Source organism: Mixophyes fleayi, chromosome 1 (genome assembly GCF_038048845.1).
Source record: "Mixophyes fleayi isolate aMixFle1 chromosome 1, aMixFle1.hap1, whole genome shotgun sequence".
Lineage (NCBI taxonomy): Eukaryota > Metazoa > Chordata > Amphibia > Anura > Limnodynastidae > Mixophyes > Mixophyes fleayi.
The window spans coordinates 434424257-434445545 of record NC_134402.1 but is presented as its reverse complement, the minus strand read 5'-3'; the positions used below and the strand labels follow the sequence as shown (position 1 = coordinate 434445545).

The 21289-nt window shown below is 40.6% G+C and overlaps 1 protein-coding gene across 6 annotated transcripts in view; it reads left to right on the top strand.

The window, feature by feature from the left end:
- The window catches only part of RAI14 (retinoic acid induced 14), a 120376-nt gene extending 99360 nt beyond the window's left edge, over positions 1-21016 (top strand). Inside the window, exons 10-20 of one of the 6 annotated variants that reach the window (XM_075184536.1) lie at positions 1112-1189; positions 2802-2830; positions 4245-4331; positions 6919-7005; positions 8149-8203; positions 10023-10141; positions 11550-13073; positions 14299-14448; positions 15778-15843; positions 17023-17074; positions 17302-21016. In XM_075184536.1, coding sequence (XP_075040637.1) covers positions 1112-1189; positions 2802-2830; positions 4245-4331; positions 6919-7005; positions 8149-8203; positions 10023-10141; positions 11550-13073; positions 14299-14448; positions 15778-15843; positions 17023-17074; positions 17302-17348 — 2294 coding nt within the window. In that variant the 3' untranslated portion in view covers positions 17349-21016. Of the gene's footprint in view, positions 1-1111; positions 1190-2801; positions 2831-4244; positions 4332-6918; positions 7006-8148; positions 8204-10022; positions 10142-11549; positions 13074-14298; positions 14449-15777; positions 15844-17022 lie in introns of all 6 variants that reach the window. The other 5 variants (XM_075184545.1, XM_075184564.1, XM_075184555.1 and 2 more) reach the window with 5 other exon arrangements.
- The last annotated feature ends 273 nt before the right edge of the window (positions 21017-21289 follow it).

The following is a 21289-nucleotide window of genomic DNA, read 5'->3' as shown; positions in this document are numbered from 1 at the left end:
AAGAGAGGCACAGTATGGAGGTAAAAGGGGGAGAAGAGAGGCACAGTATGGAGGTAAAAGGAAAGAAGAGAGGCACAGTATGGAGGTAAAAGGGGGAGAAGAGAGGCACAGTATGGAGGTAAAAGGGGGAGAAGAGAGGCACAGTATGGAGGTAAAAGGGGGAGAAGAGAGGCACAGTATGGAGGAAAAAGGGGGAGAAGAGAGGCACAGTATGGAGGAAAAAGGAGAGGCACAGTATGGCGGAAAAAGGGGGAGAAGAGAGGCACAGTATGGCGGAAAAAGGGGGAGAAGAGAGGCACAGTATGGAGGTAAAAGGAAAGAAGAGAGGCACAGTATGGAGGAAAAAGGGGGAGAAGAGAGGCACAGTATGGCGGAAAAAGGGGGAGAAGAGAGGCACAGTATGGAGGTAAAAGGAAAGAAGAGAGGTACAGTATGGAGGTAAAGGGAAAGAAGAGAGGCACAGTATGGAGGAAAAAGGGGGAGAAGAGAGGCACAGTATGGCGGAAAAAGGGGGAGAAGAGAGGCACAGTATGGAGGTAAAAGGAAAGAAGAGAGGCACAGTATGGAGGAAAAAGGAAAGAAGAGAGGCACAGTATGGAGGAAAAAGGGGGAGAAGAGAGGCACAATATGGAGGAAAAAGGGGGAGAGGAGAGGCACACTATGGGGGAAAAAGGGGGAGAAGAGAGGCACAGTAAGGAAAAAGGGGGAGAGGCACAGCATGAGAAAAAAGGGGGGAGAAAGGCACAGTATAAGAAAAAAGGGTGAGAGACACAGCATGAGGAAAAAGGGGGGGGGAGACACAATAGTGGGGACAATTAATTTAAGATGGGGTGGTTTGGGGAGAATGAGGTCCCTTTATTAAATGTGCCTATGAATTATTTAATGGCAGTGACGGTTGCGGGAAATGGGTATATTTCTGAAATGTAATTACTATTAATTTATTGCTGGGGCTGTTTGTAGGGAGGGAAATAGGTTTATTTATTAAATGTGAATACTATTATTTTAATGCTGGGGCTGGAGGAAGGCCTAATTATTAATCATGGGTGGTACTGATTTAACGCCGGGGGTGGCTGTAATTTTCTAAATGTACCCATTTTTTTTCTCCAAATAGGGCCCCTAACATTCCAGGATCCAGACAAGCCGCAACTAAAGAAACCTGCAGCACAGGTGGTGAAAGTGAGAAGAACAGGTAGGAGAGAGCAGCAAAGTCTGTGAAATGTTGTGATTCTAGTGGGACAATCCCAATTTTTGGTGACTGTTCAATGCTGTACACAACAATGCAGTTTTTTTGTCTGTAGGATGGTGGCCTGGCCATGCCCAGTGATGCATTATCAATGGTATTTTAATTTGCGGTATAATTGCTAGTTTTAATGTGCATTATAAATTTTATTTTTAAAGTGCGGTATCATTGCTAGTTTTAGCATGCGGTATCATTGCTAGTTTTAGTGTACATTATCAATGGTATTTTTAATGTGTAATATCATTGCTAGTTTTAATGTGTGGTGTCAATACCCATTTTAATGTGGTGTTTTGATGATTGTTTTAATGTACAGTATTTTAGTTTGTGGAAGCAATGATTTTTCTTATGCAGACAACCTAAGCGAGCCCTCTGGGAGAGCTGTAAGTGTCATACTGTGGGCTGTAGGTGATGTAATGCAGGATGTGTTACTATGCCCTTAATTTTAGATCTTAGGGGCCCCCCTGTCTTAAGTGCCCCGGGCCCCCCCGAAGCCTTAATCCAGCTCTGTATAGAGGGGGAGAGATGAGAGAGAGATTATAATAATGCCCATTAGTACCAAGTAATGGTACCTACCACCTAGTGTGACGTCTAAATTTGTTAATAAATCAGTTACAAATATGTATGGAAAATTGTTGTTTATAGGGCATTTAAATGTTTTTTTTGTTTGTTTGTTTTTTTGGGAGTGGGGGGTGTACTGTTCATCTTTTGCAACATATAATACAACCTGGCCTTTTCCAGCCACTAAATTACTTGACTCTCCAATGTCGCCAGCTCTGGCACTAATTTTAACAACATCGGTTGTACTGAATGCTACTCCAGCAATGCGACGCTCCTCTGTTTGTTACAGTACAATAGTTATTCCAGTTATCCCCGATCTCACAGTGACCCTTCTGTAATAAATGTGTCAGTGTGACTGTAATAACATCACAAGAGAACGACTCTGCACAATCAGAGCTAACGTTCGGGACATTGTATAGTTTATTACAATACATATTTAAGAATAACAATAATAGCTTAAAAAAAAAAAAAAATATGTAAATACGTCAAACATCTGGTTGTTGTAGCTGTTCCAGCCGTTACATGTGTACCAGTATTTCTATGTTTCTCATTATGTTTTTCCAAAAAATATTCATGTAAACACACTGGCATGTGCACATGGAGCTCGATTTGCTACAGTGGGATTTGTGCTGCTATTTAAGTATCCGATACATTTTATACCATACAATTGTTCTAATTTTTTGTAGGAAATCTATCATATAGTGTGTTCAGAAGTATACTGTACATACAATAGAACAGGAGTCTGGTTTTTAGATTAGATTTGGAAGTTAGTTTCAGAAACTGTGATTCAGTTTTTAATCCATAATGTAATAGTTACTTTAATGATGGATACATGTAACAAAAAATGAGAGAGAGAGTTACCAGAATGTATGTAAATGATGAAAATAAGACTATTCACGTTGGCAAATAACTTTACAGTTACTCATAGAAAAACTGTATGAAAGCAATTATTGGGGCTTTTCAGTCTTGTAAATGCATTCCATCTTCTTCTATATTTGTACAGGAATGAAGAGCCCGACCAAGCCATTACAGGTACCTGTATTTCATAGTAGAAACACATTTATCGTCATTATAGAAAAATCGTTTCAATATGTTTTTTTTTAATATCTTTCCTTTATTAGATTATACAAGTTTAATCCATGAGCCTCCCAAATACTAGGCTAGCAAATATGTGGGGGGGCAGGCCCGGCGCTCCCATTAGGCAAGGTTAGGCACTTGCCTAGGGCGCGGGGCTCTGGAGGGCGCCTGGAGGCGCCACAGAATGAACATTACTTTAAAACTGTGCGGCGACCGCTGACCATACCTTTCACGGCCGCCGCACAGCATGCAGATACATCCACAGGGAGGGGGGAAGAGGCTATTGCTCACCACCGCCGCCTCTCTGCTCCGTCTCCTCCCCTCCACTCACTGACTGTCGGGCCGTGACATCATCATCACAGCCCGACAGTGTCAGTGAGTGGAGGGGAGGAGACGGAGCAGAGAGGCGGCGGTGGTGATTCAAGGTAAGGAAAGACGGGGGGAGGGAGCAGAGGGCCGATTTTTGCAGGGGGGGGGGGGCACCGATTTTTACAAAATGCCTAGGGCGCCATGCACCCTAGCACCGGCACTGGGGGGGGGGGGGCACTCTGTTAATATAAGTAACTATTGTAGGACAAAGAAATATTACACAGTCGAGGGCACTTTAAAGTTTGTATAATTCAGTAAGGGCAACATTAGGGCTTAATATAATATCAAGAATAAATTTAAGGGGTTAACAAACCTCTCTGCTTGGGTGTATAATTATTGGTTAGTATATTAACACCAAAACGATAAATACAATCACCAGAATAAACCAATAACTGCTGATTAATATAACACCCCCTAAAACTGGTGATATAAAGCAGCAGCAGCATTTAGGGGAGTCAGCGAGAGAGCGGAGTCCACATTGATGCTTGTCCTATATATTTGGTAACACCATTCTTAGAGATTAGTAGGAAGGGAAAGTACAAGTTTATTTTATCAGGTCCTGTTCTCCTATCTTTTGGCATAATGTAGTTACGGCACATTTATATGTCATTTATAACGTCTTGGCAGAGCATCATATTATTTAATGTTTAATTTTGGGTACTTAGCTGCACTTGGGCTGCCATTTTTTATTATCTAAGCTTAATCTATGATATATTAATGTGTAATGTCTACAAATGGTGATGCCTTTACTCTTCCCTGCCTTGTTTAATACAATATATAGATGTATGTATATATTAATTGTTGCATGTATAGAGTCTCCAGAAACAGGAGATCTTATAATCTGGGACAAATGTGACCACAACACATGCATCTGTTCCTTGTGATATCTTTTACTCCGCCTTAGCAATCAGTAGTCGGCATGTGCCATAGTTCTATAACTATTTAGATTTTCTACTAACCCAACTAACAGCTCAATTTTTCTGGCCTATAAAACTTCCAGCATGATCAAGTCACTAGATTAAGCTCAGAGAGAAGTGGGACTCCCAAAAAACGCAAAGCTCCGCCTCCTCCTATCAGCCCTTTACAGGTAAAGAAAACCTTATGAAATGTCGTATTATTGTGTGTGTTTAGTAAAAAGAACTGGAGTCATGAAATATGTAATAAAGTTCTGCTGAAAGCTAATAATAGAAACATTTGCTAAAAGATGACACTTTCTGTAAGGGAGATTTACTAATCAGCTTTGGTTCCTCCGTGCATCTGGATTTGCACCGTACAATTAGATTTCAGCCAAACTGTATCGGATTGCTGAGCAAGATGTCGGTGTTTGCGGAGGAGCAGAAGCTATATGGGGGGTGGACTTAGGGCGTACCTTACAATGTACTCAGTAGGCACACCGATACGCTGAGTTTTGAAGAGCCATGCAAAAGCGAGATCTCCTGTTGCCAACAGGATTATTGAAATGAGATAAAGAGGTGGAAAGGAGGCATTTATAGGGACTGTATGGAGGGTCACACGGACATTAACACCCCTTAAAATGACTTGATTTTTGCACCAGCTTAGAGCCAGCAATCTCTGTTTTTTTTCAATGGGACCCATTTTGCAACTGCAGTTTGGCAGAGAACCACATTTCTCTGTCCACTATCAGTAATGTAATAAAAAACATATGACATACACAGACACACACCAGCACAAGCACACACCTACATACACACAAGCACACACACATCAGCACACCCACATGCACACACCTACACACACATCAGCACAAGCACACACCTACACACACACCAGCATGCACACACCTACACACACACCAGCATGCACACACCTACACACGCACAAGCACACACCTACACACACACCAGCACACACACATCAGCACACCCACATGCACATACCTGCACACACCTGCACATGCATGTGTGCACACACACACACCTACATGATGTCCCCTCACTCTCTTGGTTGATTTAAGCCACAACCTAGGCTAAACCGACCATTTTATTAAATGAAGCAGATGTCTATAAAGCGATAGGAGGTTGGACCATGGTGACGTTTGCACTTTTGCACCTCTACAGATTTTTTTCTGGGTGGACCAGACAGAAGAACCACTGCAAACACAAGGTGTTTTGTGGTGGGCATTGGGCGAGCTTCGTCAATGAGGCCCACAGCGTGGCATTCCATCATTTTACGAACAATTAGTGAGACAAAAACAGAGATGTTCCTTCAACTTATAGCGCCTGAAAATATAATTGTAGCGAAACCTCCCCTCCCCCCGTGTACCCCTCCTCCTGCTGGTCAATGTTCCTGTAACATTGGCTGCAGGAGGAAGCGCAAGTGATCGGTGTTACACTGTGCTCCCATAAAGGTTTAAGAGACTGACTGACAGACAAATGGGTGAGGGCTCAGGTGCTCCCGCCCCAGGCACATTGTGGCACTGGCTGCTAATGAATTGATTCAGTGAAATCTACTTAAAATTGGTTTTGCCCACAAAAGGACTGTCTACATTGTGCATTTTTTTTCTCAATTAAGCTGTGCTTTGTATTTATAAGCTGTTCTTTGTAACTATACATATGTTCTGGCCTGATGAAGGTTCTATTATGTCTGATTTGAAGGCTACTATACTATTACTGTTCTGTACTTTTCTGTTACTTTGGTTTTCTGACTGCAGTTTTAGATGGGTGTAATTTTCATGCCACTTAACATTTGCACCCCTGCAGACGCCTATCCACGCGGATCTCTGTAACATCTAGCGAACTTGTTAAAGAATAGATGCGTGCCACAAAAGATGTCAACACTTAAACCATGGGCTGTCAGCTGCTTGTCTCCCTCTTCGAACAATTACATAAGTCAGTCTGTCCATGTTTGTGACTTAGTAAGAGCCTGTGCCCATGGGTAGACATGACCTGACCGTGCAGAAATGGGCCACGGATAAGTTAAAGTAGAGCATGTCACACTGTACGGCATCTTGCCACCTCCCAATATCCACCGCCGCCCACTGAGCGCACAGATTTGTGGAGCAAACTGCTTTCTCCATTAAAATCAATGCATTGCAGGAAAGCAGAGAAAGTCTGCTATGCAAGTCGGCTGTCTAATGATATGGGCAACAAACATGACCTCTAATACCAGCTAATGTCACCAAAAAGATGTCTCCCTCGGTCCAATACTCTGCATGAGCGCATCATTGTATTTACTCCCTATCTCTTGCGAGTCCAGGATGCCACTAGTTTTTTATGTGGGTGGAGATAGAACAATATGTAGCCAATCAGAACTTCAATATTGACAGCAACACATATATATATATATAATCGATGTGTGCGCTGATCTTTACACAGACCACTTGTGAGGAAAGCAGGAAATCACAGACAATTGGTGGAAGGCTCTTTCTTTTCTACTTTGTATCTCTCTTTCTATTGTTATATTAGGGGTACTGTATTAGGGGATAATGTGTGCACAATCAGTGTCTGTCTAGATACAGGACTTGTTGTAATGTTTTGTGCAGTGAGGTTGTGAACACTCGCTGTACATTCACTTTCTGTGTATGTTGTATAACTATCTCTACCAGGGGAGCTATGTCATTGTTAGTGACTGCAGTCATTTCAGCTGTCCTCTATACACTGTCACATCCTATTGTGTAGGACATGTAACGAATGAACAACCATTTGTCATTACAGCTAAGTGACTTGTCCTCTCCATTGTCTTCAACATCAACTCCACTCTCAGCCAAAGGAGACGTTTTCTTCTCTGAGCAGAGCAACAAGGTAATGTTTATAGAGTCAGAATTAAATGGATATATTTTGGTACAGTATCTAGGAATTTTAGTTGTACGAATTTTGAGTGAAATTATAATAATTTTTATTTTGCATTTTCCAATAGTTAGGAAGATAAACTAATTGCACGTTTGTACTTAAACCTAAAGTATAGGTTGATGCCAAATAAAGTGGCATTTTTCAACATTCACAAAAGTCCCCGTATAGGTGTAAGTACTACGGATCTGGCTCAGTGATTTCCACAAAATATATCTTCTTATTAGGTAACCGTTTCATCCAATCAGGAGCTGTATCTCATTTCAACCACTCTGTAGGTCCCTTGGACTTTTAACAATTGCTCCTCCAGTGGTCTATCTATTTAGGATATAGTTGTATCCTGCAAACAGTACGTGATCCAACTGAGTGACCCCCACCAGTGTACTGGTTTAAGGGAAGGGGAAATTGTAAAATCCTTCCCCCCCCCCCCTGCACACACACACACACCCTTTCCACAAAGGTGAAGACTGCATTTACAACATACATGCCCACTTCAAAGATTTCTCCCCCGGGAAAACCGGGAGAAGTGATGTGACATGGGGCAGGAAGAGGGCGTGGTGACATTTCACGTCACCATAGCCCCGCCCCCACTCTAAAAAGCTGCATTGAATAGAGACCACGCCCCCTTCATTCGTTGCCGTTAATTTTGCCAAACTTCGGGAGTTTTGCCTACTCTTCCGGGAGCCTCCCGGGTATTCCGGGAGAGTAGTCAGGTATGGTTTACAATGTTGCGCATTTTATGCAAAACATTAGGTAGCTAGCGTAAGGTATTGTCCTCTATACACCCATGATAGGCTCTGAATGGCTCCATGTTATGTTCTTCAGTGTAATGTATCTCCCCACAATTATATCTTTATCTTAAGTATGTTTTGTTAAAAATAAAATTGTGAATGTTAATGACTATACACTTCTGACTTAAAATTTAATATCTAGAACAAGTACTTGTCCCCTTCATGAGATTATTTCGATTTATGTTTTGTGGAATATGCAGTAAATATTATTTTTGACACATAGCTGACTTAAAACTATTTTATTATTCAGTTTTGGAAATGTTTATAGCTGCATGTTACACATATATTTTATTATCTATTTTCTCAGAATGAAAGTACTCCCTACAGACAAGATTATAGAGACCGATTGAGTGATAGCACAGGTAAAAAAAAATATCTATATTTTTCCATATTATCCATCTAACATGTGTGAACATACTCCAGCTACAAAGTACAACATGTGCTCTGCAGAGGCCATACCCCTTCAGTTCCCCATACCGCGTCTTCAGGCGGAATAGTCCTAAGATCAGCATATGCAAAAAACTTGCTACGGACATATGGATAGTTTGTGCGCGTGCGCAATATGAACATGCTTATTTTATGCAAAAAAAAAAAACAGACGAATGTTTAACTCTACAAGAGGCCTTTTGTTAACATCTCTGTTCCTCTGCAAGACCCCTCTAGGGCTGCAACCAGATGAAGGAATGAAAAGAAGCTGTAGGTATTGTTTATACACAGTGTCAGGGCCGGATTAACCTAAAGTCTAATTGGGCTACAGCCCATGGGCCTCGGGCATCCAGGGAGCCCTTGGAAGTGCTCAGCAGCATTATTGATCGGTGCGGGGGGCGCCCCCGGGCCCGATCAATGCTGCTGAGCCTGTCACTGTAGTCCTCCTTTCCCGGTGCTCAGTAAATTCCTTACTGAGAAGATCTCGTGAGAGTGAGACTGAGTCTCACTCCTACGAGATCTCCTCAGCAAGGAGCTTACAGCGCGGTGCGGAAGGAGGACTACAGTGACAGGGGAAGGAGGTAAGCGCTTGGGGGGGGGGGGGGGGGTGGGCTCACGGGGGAATGGAGGCCCCCTTAGCCCAGGGGCTTCCATTCCCTTAATCCGACCCTTCACAGTGTATGCACTACCGTGAATGTATTGCTATGTTTTTCACTCTCTGACATCACTAAGAACCAAGTATAAAGTACCACGGGTGGATTAAGAGGAAATGGTGCCCTGTGAAGGAAGCAGGTGTAGATTCCCCACCACTCAACGCAACAGCTTAAGATTATACCTGGAGAGTTCCTTCATGATTATTCCGTCCAGGGTTGTTTTCCCGATGTTGCAAAGGATTCCAAACATCTGCAGCTCTCTCGATACCATACACTGTACTCTTTTGTCTTTTTATATTCAGTTCTTATACATGAACATGCGGTATCATGTAACTACTGTACTGTGCTGACAAGTATATAAATTGAGGGAGGTTCAGTAAGACATTTTGCATTGAGACCCACCCACCATTGCAAGGCATATTAGACAGAGACTCTTCCACTCCATCGCATGTACCATACACTAGCCACTTAGCTGGACAAGAAAAGGAGGTGGGTCCTGACACAGCATAGTCCACGATGGTGTCTGAACTTCTCTCGGGAGTTGTGTCACTTGCATTATATTTGGAGGTCCCGGGTTAATATATCGCTATGAGACCTTTCTTACATTATGTACAGAGCAGAGGCCTCATCAGTGAATGACTGCAGACGGGAGGAAGTTCACAAACCACCAATAGATTCTATCATGCATGGTAGGCTTACTGTAGTGTAACCACAACTCCATTAACTTACCAGTAATGGATTGTGATGACCAAAGACAAGAGGATTCTGGGTTCCCGACTTGCTGCAGGATTCTACCTCCCCTGGCCAGATGTTTATGATTTAATAGTAAAATACTGACTTTTAGCCAGAACTTTTAAACTTCATCTCGGATAAACATGTCTGTTTTTTTCTTTTTGGCTCATTTGCATGTTGTTACTTTGATGTCTAGTCTGGAAATCTCCTTTTAATCTTCTCATTATTCTAATAAGGCTGTATATTTATTAAAAATCTTGTTTCTAATTAGAGAAACTTGTATTTACCATATTTTACCCATTCAAATGTGTATTTTATGGGCTTTGTAGTAGCAATATTTGTCAGGACAGTACATCTTTATTTTATATAGGGGAAGACAGTCTGCTGGATGTAAGTTTAGAGGCCGAGCCCCAAGACCTTGTCTCACTGCTGCAAGCAAAAATAACCACTCTAACGGTATTAAACAAGGAGCTACAGGACAAGTTACAGGTTTGTACTACTGATAATCGTGTAATTATCTTTCGGCCAATCGTTATGTTTAACACACTGAGCTATGAGCAGAGCGAACATTCCGTTCCATGACCAGAGATTAAACGCTTGAAAAATTTGACACAAACATTGGTGCAGGTAAAAAATGTGCTAGCAATTAAAGAGCCCGTGTGAAGCCACACTTAGGGGCATATTCAATTCTTGGCGTTAAAGCCAAAAATCCTGCGGCGCACGCACTATTACCTTGCGTGAATACCGTTATTACGGTAGTTTTCTTGCTGGATTTCAGCTCGCGGCTCAGGTAATAATAGTAATAGTTTTAACGCCGCGGAAAACGGCGAGAATTGAATATGCCCTTTAGAGTTATTGTTTGGGCAGAAAGCTGAAACATTGTTTCAACAAAGTAAAACAAGTAGCATAAGTCTTGACTGCCTGCTCTCCAACTATAATAAATAGGGTAAGATAAGGAGGTGTGAAAGCTCGAAATACAATCTTTTCAAACTGAATTGATACTGGTTGGCTGAAAGCTCCAGCTCACACGTAGATAGCGTAACAGAAGAAAAACAACTTTAAATATATGCTTTGTTTTCCAGGCAGGCCAGCAGGAAAGTTTATACAGGTATTCCTCACTTAACGACCTAGTTCTGTTCCAATGACTAGGTCGTTAAGCGAATTGGTCGCTAAGTGAGTACAGTACTGTATACATATGCATGGCAATAAAAAATCAGCATGTGCCTATGCAGTTTTATATTCCTCCCTTTAGTAAAAAGATATTATGTTTAGTTAATGTCCTTGCAGTATTACTTCAGAACCAAGTGCTTTCAAGTACTGTAGAGCTAACTTACCGCACGATGGAGACTGCAAGGGTATCAGGTGCGTCTTGTCTTGTCTTCTTCAGCTCAGAAAGAAACTATGCGGGTACTACGGGCGTGGTTACGTCCCGTCGTAAGGGCACAGCTCATTAATTTCCCCTATTGCTGAGCGGCGGAGCCGGACGTAACAACGGGTCGTAAGTCCGAATGGTCGCTAAATAGGTCGGTCGTTAAGTGAGGAATACCTGTAGTAATAAATTGCAAACCATTGTGGATTGAGTGGATTTCCCATTTAATGAGGGCTCAATTTTATTTTTCAGCAATCAAAAGGAACGTTTGGAAACATAAAGTTAGCCTAAATGCTGCCAATAGGATTTGACACCATAAAAACGGGTGCAATCAAAATAAATGACCATACATGGTTTATTGAGTTAGTGGAAAAATAATTGAGGTCTAGTTTATTTGATAGTAAACTAAATCCCGACATTCAAGCATGAAACTGTCTTTGTATTTTAGAAGCTTAGAAATATTGCTTATAATCATGTAAAATGTGTTGTAGATTTTCTATGACAATAATTATAAATATTTTCTTGCAGAAAAAAGCCAATACTGAGGGAGTGACGGATATTAGCTGCGATTCCTTCCATTCTACACAGACTGACTTAAACTCGTCTGTTGCCAAAAGTCAAGATGGAAAGTCACCAGCTGTTATTTCAGATAACTCTGATATTGCCTTTGAGTCCCAACTGGAGTTAGCTAACCATGAACTGAAAGTGAAGCAGCTTGAACAAATCATAGAAGAAATGCAAATTAAATTTGAGGAGTCTGAAACAATACGGAAGAGCTTGGAAGTCCAGTTGTCATCGGTGCCCTCAGGTTTCCATGAGCCCTTCAGTACTGAGAATTCAGAAGTAGGTTCAGATCTAGACCTTCAATCTCAGGGATCACCCAATGAAAGAAGAGAAGACATGCCTGTAAAGCCAAATCTACACCGGATGTCAAGAGTGGATCAAGAGTTGGAAGAAGATGGCATTGTGAAAACAAGTGAGGAGAGCTTATTGGTGCTCGAAGAGTTTGAAGCACTTAAGAGAGAATACCAGGAAGTGTTAGCTGAAAGTGAAAGGAAAGAAAATGAGATGAATGACTTGCGACACCAGATAGACGCAGTAACCCAAAGCATTGTCAACTCGGTGCCCATAGAAAGACAAGAGGAGATGGAGAAATCTTATTCTGCCGTCATAGAAAAATTGAATACGGAGAATGTCGAGCTTTGTGTTCAACACCAAGAATTACTGGAAGAAGTAAAGAATTTACAGAGAGAATTAAAAAGCCAGACTGAGTCTGCATCTCTAGTAGAGAATGGACAGGAGGCGGAAGATATGACGAGTACGATAGATGAGTTGACCAAACAAGTGAGCGAGTTGACCTTGTTGTACAATGAAGCCCAAGCAGAACTTGAAAGGACAAGGCAAGCGTCCCGTAATCTCTCATCTGACTTCATTCGTAAAGATGAGCACGAGAAGCTTTTGCAAGAAGTTGAGGAAAGCAAAGAGAAAGTAGAGAATGATTTAGTTGATCTGGCGTCCCAGCATGCCAGGATATTAGAAGAAGTTTGTGAGTTGAAGCAGCAGATGGACTTGGAAAAGGGGAGCACGACAGTATTAGAACATGTGCAGGTTATTGACGATTTGAAAAACACAATTAGAAATATGGAAGTTGAGAGAAACGAGTGGAGCGAGCGGGTGGCCACACAGGAATCCAGAATAAAACGTTTACAAGAAGAGCTACAGCAGGAGAAGTCATCTGTCCAGGAATCGATGGCCACGAAAAGATTACTGGCGGAACGGCAAGTGTCTCTGGAAGAGGAAATTAGTGCGTTATCTTTGCAAGTAGGGGATTTGTTTAAGGAAAAAGAAGCATTTTCTATTGAAAATAAACAGGTTAAAAGGGAAATGACACAGTTAAAGGAAGAAAAGGAAGTTGTACAAACTCACCTAAAGTTAAAGGAACAGGAAATCAAAGAACTTCGTATCAAGTGTGATAAAGTTCAGGAAGACATGAATGAAGTGAAGAGATTGTCAGAGAGCACGTCAAAAATAGAAGAAGACAAAGATAAAAAGGTGCGTAATTCATTTTTAAATTAAAATATATTGAAAGTAAAAGATGGTGATGCGTGCGAGAAGGGAGGAACGTGTATATGGGTTTACATATTCTTATGGTAGGAGCTGGCACATTAGGGTGTTCATAGCTAAATGAGGACTAAGCGCATTCATGCGTCTTAAATTGTGCCCAAATACGAGCAGGGGGTATCAAACCCTCTTTTTTTCCAAGCAAAAGGACTGTTTATTTTTTAATTGTTACTCAGTGCCCAGACGACAACCTATACATTCAATGGGAAGGCTTTTGTTCTATCCTGGCACATATGATGTGGGTGGGCCTACAAATAGCTATGTGGCAGATCACACAGTGATACATGTCCAAGAGACAGTCGCGACGTACCCTCACTCTTAACTTAACGCTCAAGCTCTCAAAGGCTTCAAGCGTTCCCTTAAGCCTCGTTTCTTTATTCAAGTCTATCAGTCCTCCTCCTAACTTCCTTGTCCCGTCCGTCTCCCCCAGTTAGTACCACCCTATTTGTGTCTCTCCCTTTCCTTTAAGCTCTCAGGAGCAGAGCCCTCTTTCCTTGTGTGCTCCTTCTATTCCATCACCCTCTGTACCTCTTGGCCTGCTTCCCTAGACCTATTTTCTATTTTCTTAAGCTTCGGCCTACTTCTCGCTGATTTCTACCATCACTTTCACACATTGTCCCAGATATAATTTGAATTGCATTACCATGTTACCTGTGTGTATGTGTTTTTGTTTTTGTGTTATTACGTTTTTTTGTTCTTTCTTTCAGTATCCTGTTGTGTCATGGGTCACTGTTTTCTGTATATGTCATGTACGGCGCTGCGGACCCGTTGTGGCGCCTTACAAATTAAAGATAATAATAATAAAAGCTGCATTTTACGAGCGTAAAAATCAGAAAGTCTAAATTTAATGAAGGGGGTGGTCACAGCACTGTAAAAAGTGACTTTTTTCTTTTTTAATCTACGCATGTATTTACCTGTGCATCTATAATCCTGAAAAATAGGGATATCCCTATTTTCCTTAGGCAATTGCCAAAAGCAGAATGTGTGTGTACACACTAGGTGGGCAAAAAGTTGTATTTGTGTATAACACGTGACCTATGTTTTTTATTTTCACTTCAGTAAATGGCCTTTAAAGCGTTTATTGAGATATTCTGCACTTTGTAAGCATCATTAATAAACATGTCTGTGCTGATGCTTGTACACATGGGTCTTGCAGATAAATGAGCTTTCCAAGGAGGTGAACAAACTCAAGGATGCACTAAACAGCCTTTCACAACTATCCTTCACCACAAGCACCACCAAGCGGCAGAGCCAGCAACTGGAATCTCTACAGCAGCAGGTCAAACAGTTGCAGAGTCAGCTGGTGGTGAGTCCTTCTTCTCAACATTTCCTAATATGTTTCTTAAATTACTAATCTTTATTTATATAGTGCCAGACAAACACATACTAGGGTCCGTTTCATCCAAAAGCCAGTTACCCTACCAGCATATTTTTGTACTGAGAGAGGAAACTGGAGCACCGTGGAGGAGGACCTAGAACAGTGGGTAGAGGGATAGTTAGCCAAAGATTAACATTACCATCTGCTGTGTTACTAAGGTTTGTTACCCACTAGAGCCACAGCATGTCAGCTGCATGAGGTTGGGGTGTTTCAATAGAAATCTTGGCCTGAGGAAAAAATGTTTAACCACATCTTGTAGCAAGCCAATGCTCATGACCAAAAATTGTCATTTGTTATAGTGAAATAAAGAACATGGAATCTGCAATGATTAGGGTCTATTTAGACTATTAAGAATATATTAGGTGCAATGTATTTGTTAGCTTTCATTATAGCTGGACAGCTGTGACATCATGTCTACATGCCTAACAGTGTCCCTGACGGAGGACCAGAAGCACAAAGAACACTCTGTACTCGAGCAAAATCTTTGCAGAATTGCGTAAAAGGTTTATCTTCATAGCGCATGCAGGGAGTATTTCAAGGGACATATGTCCTCAAGTGTCTAGAAATCACAAATCTATTAAAAGCAGACATTCCCAATTGGAAAGCCTCACCCCCATGTCTGGTGGCAGCTCTTCCCACGGAATTTCTTTATCATACTATCGGCAGTTGAGTGGCATCAGCAGGGTCATCTAATAAGTCCAGCGGTTGTGGAAGAGGAGCCGCGCTTAAATTTGAAAATTCTAAAGATCCAATTAATTGACACTTTCAGTGCACACTCACCATTGCAAGCTTTTAAATCTTTGCATGGCAGCTCCTCCACTCAAGAGACTGCGGGATGAACAAAGTGGGACTCCTGCTGCTGTTCAAGTGGTATAAGCAATGAGTCTTGGGGGGGCAACAGGCGAAAGCTTCATAATAGGGGAAAGTCCACTTTTTTTAATACTATTTAGATGCCAGATGTTGCTTCTTCATCTATATCTTGTGTTCTTGTCATCTTTGCTGTGGATATTATGCAGATTCATTTCTTAGTGATATTAGTCCCTTGACCCCCCCGCTCCTCCTAAATCCAACAACCCCATCTCCATTTTTTTTAATGGTACAAATTGTTTGACAAAGACCAAGCTTTAGCCTACAGAACAATGCAGTCCTAGGCCGGGGCCCAGTAGTCCTGTATGGTGAATAGATGACTGGGTATTCTGGCTATTTAAAGGCAAACTCATATTACCATTCTCTGACAAATGTTTATTTTTATTTTAGGAGACCAAGAAGCAACACCAGGAGATAGTATCAGTTTACAGGATGCACTTGCTCTATGCAGTTCAGGTAAAGTGGATGTTAGCGATGTGTCCCGAATTATTTCATCTGTTCCGTAATTGTAACAAGTTTTGTTCTTTACAATTTAGTTGCAAGTGTCTGAACCAAAATATTTAAAAAGATTATTACGCTGTGATTCGTATTACTATCTATTAAAGTATGTAATAATGTTAGTTGTAAGTATATGATTCCACATGTACAGGAATAATCAATTATATTAGTGTCTGAATATTTAGTCAGTGGAGGGAAAGTAGAGCTGTCTTCATCATTATTTTTGTTTTAAGAACAAAAATATTTAATTAGTTAAATGGGTGATAATGAGGCTTTTTAGCTACCTTTGTATTCATTTTCCCAAAAAGAGAGTGGTGTAGGCACCTGATTTATAGTTCTTGCACCTCCGACACTATTTCTCACTCTTCGTTGCATTGTATGAGAAGGGGGCTACCAGCATAGACTAGCACGAAGCAGAAATAGGGCTTATGTGTTTGTGAATAAATACTCCGACACACAGCTTGCTGGTTGCACTTTTGAACATCAGTTGACTATTGCCTGAAGGTCCTAATGCTCTGATTTTCCACAGGTTGTTTTTAGCTCCGCCCACGTCAAACTTGCGCACAAACACACAACAAAATAATGAAAACCATGGGCGCAAAAACACTAAAGAAACACGCTTACAAAGTAATATAGTGTCTCTTTGGTAATTGTGGAAATGTCTAGTAGTAGGAACGTAGCTGATCGCTCTTTAGAAGCCTGCTCAAGCCTTGGTCACATGGTCAAAATAGTGGTTCGCAAATGCTAAATAGTGATTGGCTAGTGTTTTAAAGCTTCCTCCTTATCTGTGTTACTTGTCAGCACTACAAAGCTGTAATATTTCAAAGCTTTCTAGTACAAAGTTTAGTTCATTTACAAATTGTAGTGGAGACATCTTTTTCTTGGTCTTCCACAAAGATTTTATTGTTTTGTTTTTAAATCCTATGTTCCACAATCTGAAAACATTTCAGAACCGCTGTGCTATTGGGTTATTAGGTTATTTACTAACCCAGATGCAAACTTTCCCAATGCAGGTAGCCTGTGGCAACCAGACATTGGTAGTAATTATTTTGTCTTGCACTTTTTGTTTTAAGGGTAATGTCACACATGCTAAATTGCCTTCACTTGACTGTCTATCTTCTTCTGCTTCCTAACCAGGGCCAAATGGATGAAGATGTTCAGAAGGTGCTCAAACAGATACTGACTATGTGTAAGAGTCAGTCACAGAAAATGTGATTTGTGACATCAACAATAAGATGGACTTGTACTACAGCACTGCCTCTTAGTATTACAGAGATCCCCTTATTATGCTGGATATCAAACTTTTGCCTTCTTCTGTATCAGAAAATTATGTTGTTTTTTTTTAATATTTTTTGATAAGAAACCACCGTTTTCAATCCGCATTCATAGCGAACTGTTTGTGTGTTTCTAAAATAGTTTTCCAGGAACTCTCTGAACAGAAGAATGACAGGACTGCTGCTTGACCTATTACCAGTACTCTCATTTGGTAGCAAATACGTGGAATACACTTGGAGACGTTGATGAAAACTGTCGCCCAGGCAACGGTGCATAAAAAGTTGCTGTAACCAATAGCAACCAATCTGACATTTTGCTTTCCTTTCCTAAACTATAGTATAAAAACGACAGAATCTTATTGGTTGCTGTTTGCTACAGCACCTTTTTGTCCACTCATTCGTGCACCAGTTTACATCGCGTCCCTAATCTGATTTTGTAGCCTGTATTCAGAACACATACTCCCTATACTTAGACCGTACCAGTTAAGGGCTAGTAACTTAGTTTTATTATGCAGTAATATTATTCTGACTTTTTATAATATTTTTTTATTTTTAAAAAAAAAATAGTTTTTTGATTTATTGTAACATTGTTGTTGCTTAATTTTATAGATCAAACTAGTACAGTGCATACATGGTTATTACTCTCCAGAAAAGATTGAAAATATTTCATAGATGGTATATGTTTATCCATTTGCATAATAATTTATGTCTGCATTGTGATCACACTTCAAGATAATAAGCAAAAAATACAGACTGGAACACTACTGTATTATAGAGTCTAGCAGGGTAAAGCTAAGGCTGGTACACACTACAGGTTTTTCCGTCGACTATTGGGTCAATCGAGCAATAAATGACGGTTCGAGCCAATATCGTATTAGTGTGAATACTTAAAAGATGAACGATAGTCGTTCCAAAGTACCAATTGTAGTTTCATTTGATTGTTCAACAGAACTAAAAATCTCGTTCCAATGTCGTTCCAATCCTGCAGTGTGTACGCACTCACGCTCAGGATCCCCATAGAGTTTACTGAGTGATGGGACTAGATTTACTAAAGTGCGGGTTTGAAAAAGTGGAGATGTTGCCTATAGCAACCAATCAGATTCTAGTTATTTATTTAGTACATTCTACAAAATGACAGCTAGAATCTGATTGGTTGCTATAGGCAACATCTCCACTTTTTCAAACCTGCCGTTTAGTAAATATACCCCATGATCTTTTCAAACGACAGTTATGACAGATGAAGAGCACAGATCTGAGGGTAAAACACGTATAATGTGTACACATGAATCGGCAGGCTGATCGGAACTTTTTTTTTTAATCAGTCATTGGTTAATAGATATAGAAAACACATTGGTCAGAAAATTCTGCAGTGTGTACCCAGCCTAAGACAGTATGTACAAGAAAAATGTACTTTTTCTAAAGTGAGGATATGAAAACTCATTGATTTATAAGCGATGACAACAGCGCTCACTGATTATACAGATCTTATGTAAAGTAGCTACACATATATTACCATTACTTGTGTATTAGACAATCGCACATCCTCCTGAAAGCCATCTTCTTGCTGTTTTAGCTTTTAAAAACCTAGAAGTATGTCCTGCTAGCTGCCCGATTGTAGGTCCTTTTCTGTGGTTCCTGGAGGCGATATTTAACTGCAATAATTGACCTTACATTCCTTACCGACCCTCACTCTGACCTCACCTTTACACTTTATCCCTTCGTGTCCTTTGGTTTGGCCACGAGGACCTGCAGAGCATCCGTTCTGACCAGCCTACAATCCAGACCTCCTGAAACCCAGGACCACTGACCACTCTCCTGGAGTCGGGTCCAAGAGTGGCCCACACAATATACTATACACAGATGTGGTAGATATACCGTATCTACACTCCGTTTTGGTGTTGCCTGTTACTCACCTCCATCTTTTTCTAAGTCTTGTAAAACCGTTGCCAAGTTTTATGTTCCATTATATATTATAGATATGATTCTCAATATTACTTCAGTATCGGTTTATAATGAAACAGTAAAGTTCTTACTATAACATTTTGTAACAAAAAAAAGTTTCATACAATTCTCAGATTAAAAACTTGTGTAAATGTATTTGTATTTCAGGATGTAGCCAGTTCAGGGACCAGACTGACTTGTGGCACCAACAGACCATTTTTACATTGAAATGAATACATATGTTATACTCTGTTAGTAAAAATGACTTGTGTTTCACAATATGTGATGTCTTGGGAGCATCCAATTCCTAACTGGTGCCGCGAGGCTGCGTTGACGGGATCTGTGCCCACTGTAAAGAAATGTTATGGCGGAATTGAAGAGATCTGGTCATTTGGCGAAAAGCAGCTGATGATGGATACTACTCGCATGTTACGCTCGTTAGCAAATCAATTTTCCAGCATGTCCAATAAAAGCCAGATTGATTATGAACCAGGATTTTCACTGGGTTGCCTGGTCGTTTTGTCTCTGCACCTGCATTGATGTCAGGGTTGGTTAATGATTTTTGTTAAGTAAACTGGTTGACTGTATCCAGCAACTCCAGCAGGCCTGGCCCAACCTATGGCTCTCCAGCTGTTGTGAAACTACAAGTCCCTGCATGCTAGCGGCTGGCTCTCTACTGGCAAAGCATGCTGGGGGCTTGCAGATTCGCAACACCTAGAGAGCCGCAGGTTGGCCGTTGACATCACGCTTAGTCATGTGACCTCATCCTGTCTACTAGATGGTAGGCTGATTGTCATATATTCCTGCAGCCAGAACCACTACTACAACTACAGTGTGTCCAATTAATGTATGCAAGTATATACAAATAATGTTAAAGCAATGCCAACATAATACAGATACTAAGATTAACCAGGCTTCATGAAGTCTAAGGGCATTATTACATAACATTTTTAGTACACGCATAACATTGATATATGCCTAGCGTACATATAATATGAAGGGTATGCCAAATGTATATAACAATTGTATGGTGTAGTTGATACCTGCCCTAGAATAGTCTACTAGACACACTAAACATTAGGTATATAACGTTAGAATCAAATGTCTTTGCACCTGCTGGACATAAATGGTATTGCAGGTTCATTGTCTTTTCGTAAACATTCTTGGCCTGGGGGACCGTTTACAGGTGCCTGTAATTCTCCCCCCGAAAGACGCCTATGTTGTGGTGACAATCGGCTTGAACACATCCTCAAGTTGTATTACACTGAGCGTTATTCAAGGATACCTGCCCTATCGAAGATAATTCGGATAGTATCAGCATACACATTTCAATTATTTATAATGGCACAGTGGCTATGTAAGAGATATATGATGCTTCCAATAGTAACAGTACAATACAGTATTCTCTCAACTCCTAAAACTGGTTCTTTATTATTAATTGCAAGTTATATTTATTTGGTATTTGTTCTAATCGTTGTTCCATTGGAAATTTTCTCCATACAGTTCATTGTCTGACCACGTTGTTAAAAAGAAAAAAAAATGCCTTGAAATTTTGAAGCTAAATTTAAAATGTTTTGTTTTTTGAAATAGACAAATGTTTTCTACACTTGTTTTTTTTTTTTTTTTATCAAGTGAAATTCTCAAAATAACGTGATATATTTTTGTTCTATAATGTGTGTTTTCATACATTTGTTGTTAAACCAAGGTTTCTAGTAACTCTTATTGGTGGAGAGTATCAGAAAATCTAATTGCAGGGTGTTATAATGTCATGGCTCATAGTGTTCCCCTATTCATATTTATTACAGCTGTGTTATCTCTGATGACATCTAAAGTTTACACCATGTCTAAGCATACAACTTATGCAATACATAATGTGTTCGTGCGCAAAAGTTAAATAAAATTAGTTATCTTTATAATCAGCGTGTCTGTTATTTATGTATTTATTACAAAGTATGGATTGGACTATATAAACCTGCTTTATTAACTATTCAGCCTTCCGAAGCAATGTGTAACATGCTTATTCATACTCGCCTACTTTCAGGCAGTGCAGTCCCGGAGAGGGGCGTGACAAGTGGGCGGGAGGGGCAGGGCGCAGTCAAGTGCGTCCTTTTGGCCCCGCCCCCGCGACGCCCAAAAAATATTGCACCAAAATGACGCGATTCACCACTAATCGCGTTATTTTGGCCAGG